The sequence below is a fragment of the Oncorhynchus keta genome, chromosome 9 (genome assembly GCF_023373465.1).
Source record: "Oncorhynchus keta strain PuntledgeMale-10-30-2019 chromosome 9, Oket_V2, whole genome shotgun sequence".
NCBI lineage: Eukaryota > Metazoa > Chordata > Actinopteri > Salmoniformes > Salmonidae > Oncorhynchus > Oncorhynchus keta.
This window is the reverse complement of record NC_068429.1, coordinates 35,992,637-35,997,028: the sequence shown is the minus strand read 5'-3', so window position 1 is coordinate 35,997,028 and position 4,392 is coordinate 35,992,637. Positions and strand designations below refer to the sequence as shown.

At 43.8% G+C, this 4,392-nt stretch overlaps 1 protein-coding gene across 1 annotated transcript; it reads left to right on the top strand.

Annotated features, from left to right (window-relative positions):
- The first annotated feature begins 645 nt into the window (after positions 1 to 645).
- brf2 (BRF2 RNA polymerase III transcription initiation factor subunit) lies at positions 646 to 3,451 on the top strand. Its single transcript, XM_035776239.2, has 4 exons — positions 646 to 1,000; positions 1,206 to 1,265; positions 1,399 to 1,720; positions 1,859 to 3,451. Exons 1-4 carry the CDS (start codon positions 844 to 846, stop codon positions 2,721 to 2,723), a joined length of 1,404 nt encoding a protein of 467 aa, XP_035632132.1. The 5' UTR covers positions 646 to 843; the 3' UTR covers positions 2,724 to 3,451.
- Positions 3,452 to 4,392: the final 941 nt, after the last annotated feature.

Genomic DNA, 4,392 nt, shown 5'->3' with positions numbered 1-4,392 from the left:
GATTTAGTCTACAGATAAGCAAGGTTTACTGGGAAGTGTGGACTATACAAAGAATCGAGAGTTCATTCATCAAAAGGCAATCTCACTGACAGGTGCACCTCTGGAAACAAATAGCATGGGTGTAACCTATAGACACCGTTCAAAGTGGCATTTCCTTGTGAAGAAAGCTATTGAAATTCAGAGACTTTTCTTAAACCAGCTACCACTGGCCATGGGTAGGGGTCTGACGCATCTTGCTACTGTATGTTGGTCTGCCTTTGGTCATACAAATTATTACTGTATAGTTGGGTGAAAGTTAATCTCGGGACACCCCGAACTAAAATCTAATGTATCCTACGTAATTGCGTCAAACGCTCAATTACATCTGTCCACGAGAGATTAGGTGAAAGTCGGAACGTTTATATTTGATCCATGTAAAGCCTATTTTACAATGATAAAATAAAGACTCATTTTCAAAAAATCATGTAATTTATTTAGCCTCAGGTTGACAAACACACAAACAAACACTTTCTATCTTTGTCTCTCACTCGCACACTTTCTATCGCTCTCTCATCTGTAAAGTGTGTATTAATATCTTGTGATAAACCTTTAAATAAAGCTTGACGCATCGATTACACGCAATGAACGTAACGTATGGATAAAATGCGCTGTTCCAATAGAACGTTGCAGTAGTTTTCAATAGCGGAACGAAAGTAAGGGTGCCTTGTTCCTACACGGATCATAAAGGCTGAGCTCACATTAAGAACTCGAAACGTTCATTGGTCGTTCACAGTACATGAATGGTATTGACTCACAAATGTATGATTTGCTAGCTAACTTTAACCAACATACATCAACCTGAAGATGGCTAATGTCGGTTTGAAGTGTCCGGAGTGTGGCTCGCTCGACATAGTGGACGACGAACATTATTCACAGCCACAACTTGTATGTGCAGATTGTGGCGCTGTGGTATCCGAAGGTCTACTCACCACTACCCGAAGTGAAGAGACACAGGGCACAGGTAGCTAACGTTAGTTATCTAACTTACTGATTTATCTGTCACCATCTTAGCACAAATATTTATGCAGCTAAGAATGTGCTTTCCTACTGAGTGTAGGTCATGCAGTCTTCTGTAAGGCTATTCCACATGCCTGCTGTCTATATTGTGACTGATTTAATTGAACACTTTGTTTGTATTTCCTTGTCTGCTTGTTTTGGTCCTGTAGATGTAAGATACAGTAATAGCACAGAAGTGGACAAGAAGCCATGCCGGAATCTAATCAATGGTAGGAACTGCACCGTTTCCCTGTAGAACTACTGACTACCTGTTTCTGACACAATGTGAGGGCTGGATATCACAAAATGCTGTGTATTTTAGTCATGTTTGACTGGCAATAATGTATCACTTCCTCCAAACAGGCATACAACGGGTGCGTGCTCTCTGTCGTATTCTCAGACTCACTTTCCTCATGGAGGAGACTGCAGAGACCCATTTTAAGCAGGCCTATGAGCACCCTAACTTCATCAGGGTTAGTCTGCAGAAGAAAGAGGTTCTGGCAGGATGCTGCGTGCTGGCAACCTGCAGGCAGCACAGCTGGCCCATCGCCATGGGAACCATTTGTTGTCTCCTGGAGGCGAACCCCAGGCTGATAGGCGTGGTCTACCAGGAGATGGTGAAGACTCTGAAGATAGAGGCTCCCCCCACCAGTATCATTAACCTACTGGAGACACACTGTCAGGCGTAAGTCAATCACCTCAACTATAAACATTAGCCTTGATTGCCTGATGATAAATAAATTGCCTGACATAGCACATGTTGTTATTAGGTAGACATTTGATGCTTATTGAGAAACTGTCTTTTCTCTCCTTTCTCTGTCAGATACAAACTAAGTCCTCAACATGTCCATGAAGAGTTGTCGGAGTCCTCCAAGGATTTGACAAAGCGAGCTGCTGTCCTGTTGGAGCTGGCTGCAGATGCCTGGCTAGTGACTGGCCGCCAGCCCATCCCCATCCTCACGGCCTCCATTTTCCTGGCTTGGCAGTCCCTGAAACCCACACAGACCCGGCTCAAATACACACTGGCCAGGTTTTGCCAGATGGCCAAGGTGACCAAGTCCTCCATAGCTCCGAAGCGGGTGACCGAGCTGAAGGAGGTGCTGTGTAAGCTGGGCCAGGAGCTGCCCTGGCTGAGGGGGGATGAGGTGACACCCCAGACTGTGATACAGATGGTGGATGACATCCTGAACCATAGACTCACCCTACTGAGGAGGGCCCTGAGCAGTCACGAGGAAGCCCTGGCCTCTGAATCAGTACTCCCACCAAGTTTAGAGGACTCCCTACCTGGATCCAACACGACCTGCCTGGAGGGTGCAGCTTCATCCCAGACCCCAGGGCAGACCCCTAAAGAACCCTTTGTGGGGGAACCAGACACCGGGAGCGTCCAGCAACAAGGAGATGTTGACCTGACATACACTGTTGTAATGGAGGGGTTGCCACATACAGGACCTGGCACAGACTCTCAGCACAGCCAGCCCTCAGTACCAAACTCTGGTAAGAGGAGTTTGTTTGAACCCCCTTCTGTGAGGTACGCTAAGATAAGGAGGGTGCAGGTCCCGGTGGTGGAGGTGACTGGTGATGAGGAGATCTCTGACAGTGAAATTGACAGTTACATCCGTACTCCTCAGGAGATCAGAGACTATGTTGAGGCTAAAGAGGCATTAGCTTCCTCTGATGATGAGTTATGACAGGAAGGGATCACATTGTAACCAGGTGACTTAGCTATACTGCGCTGTCTGATCTGTAATGCATTATAATACAACGATTTGGCTATTTATTTTGTATGAATATTGAATAATCTATTGTACCCTTCAGGTCATAATGCAACACATTAAATCTACTTATTTCAAAACACTCACCAACAGTGTTTAGGACTATTTTAATTTTAATGGTGATTGTATCCTTAATGTGTTAGTTTATTTGAAAGATTCTTCTTTGGCTGATCAATGTTATTGCATTGAAGGTGTGTGTGCATCCAAATATGTTACTAAATGGTCTGTACTTCAAACTGGAAAACAAGCCCATATACAGTACTTGAAGTGGCCCATTAGACTCCTTAGCTTTGGTTCTTTGCAAATTATTATTCATCATCTCAGGCCGGCTGTTAGTGATTTTGGAGCACATTCGCCTAATTAGTGTCAATGTTGTCACAGCACAGCCTGTAGCCTAAAATAGTTTTTTCAAACAGTCAGCACTGTTGGTTATTAGGTTGTTTACAGCAGTCAGCCTAAAATATTTATAATCATTTTTACATAAGTTAGGCATTAGTCATCTAGATTTTAACTTTCTGAAGCCACGTTCTGTTTATTTACTGATGTTGTGGTGAGAGGACTGTTACCATAGCAACCACAGGTGGGATTTGCGGACAGTCACTGTTTACTTGTCACAATAAAGTATACATATTTTTTTACTTGGATTATTGCATTCTAGTTATTGTCTACCTGTAGTCTTGCCTCTCCATGTACTCCTCTTGTCAGTCCATTCATATCCCACTGGGCACACACTGGTTAAATCAATGTTGTTTCCACGTAATTTCAAATAAATGGCGTTGAACCAACGTAGAATATCGGGGCCCCAAAAGGCTAGGGCCGGTTCTGACTATGTGGGTATGGAGACCCGCTAGCCACTGCAGCCCCTCGTGAGGAGTTCAGATGTTTTGTTGCCCCCACCCCCGTCAAAGTTGCCCATACCTTATCCAAACATTTCATGCGAATGAATTGCTTGACGCATGAGGAAAAAAGTCAGACCGGGCTGATGGAAACAGGAAATGATCCGTGGTGTAAAGTACTTATAAGTCGAAATACTTTAAAGCAGTACTTAAGTAGTTTTTTGGGGTATCTGTACTTTACTATTTATATTTTTGACAACTTTTACTTTACTACATTCTTAAAGAAAATAATGTACTTTTTACTTCATTTTCCATGACACCCAAAAGTACTCATAACATTTTGAATGCTTAGCAGGACAGGAAAATGGTCCAATTCACACACTTATCACAGGGAGGCAAACTAGTCACCTTTTTGTTGAAATTTGCCGTTTTGAATCCAAAATAGATGACCTACGTGATTTGTGTAGATTTGACGAGAAAAGTTTGGGAAAGGAGGGGGGTTTGGATCCTTACTGGCTGTGAGCGAGTGATGCGCGTTTGGAGCAATACTGGCTGTATCCAAGGCTCAGCCAATCGTTCACATAACAGAATGCAGAACGTGACTGAAGAAAGAAGAGACAACCAACTTACTAGTTACAGCATCAGCGCACTCTCTGGAAAGACAGCTTGTCTGTAACAGCGGCGCGTCCCCTGAACGATAACGAAGGTGTAAAGTTATGTGAGAAGCCTGACCACGTAGACGACCGAGG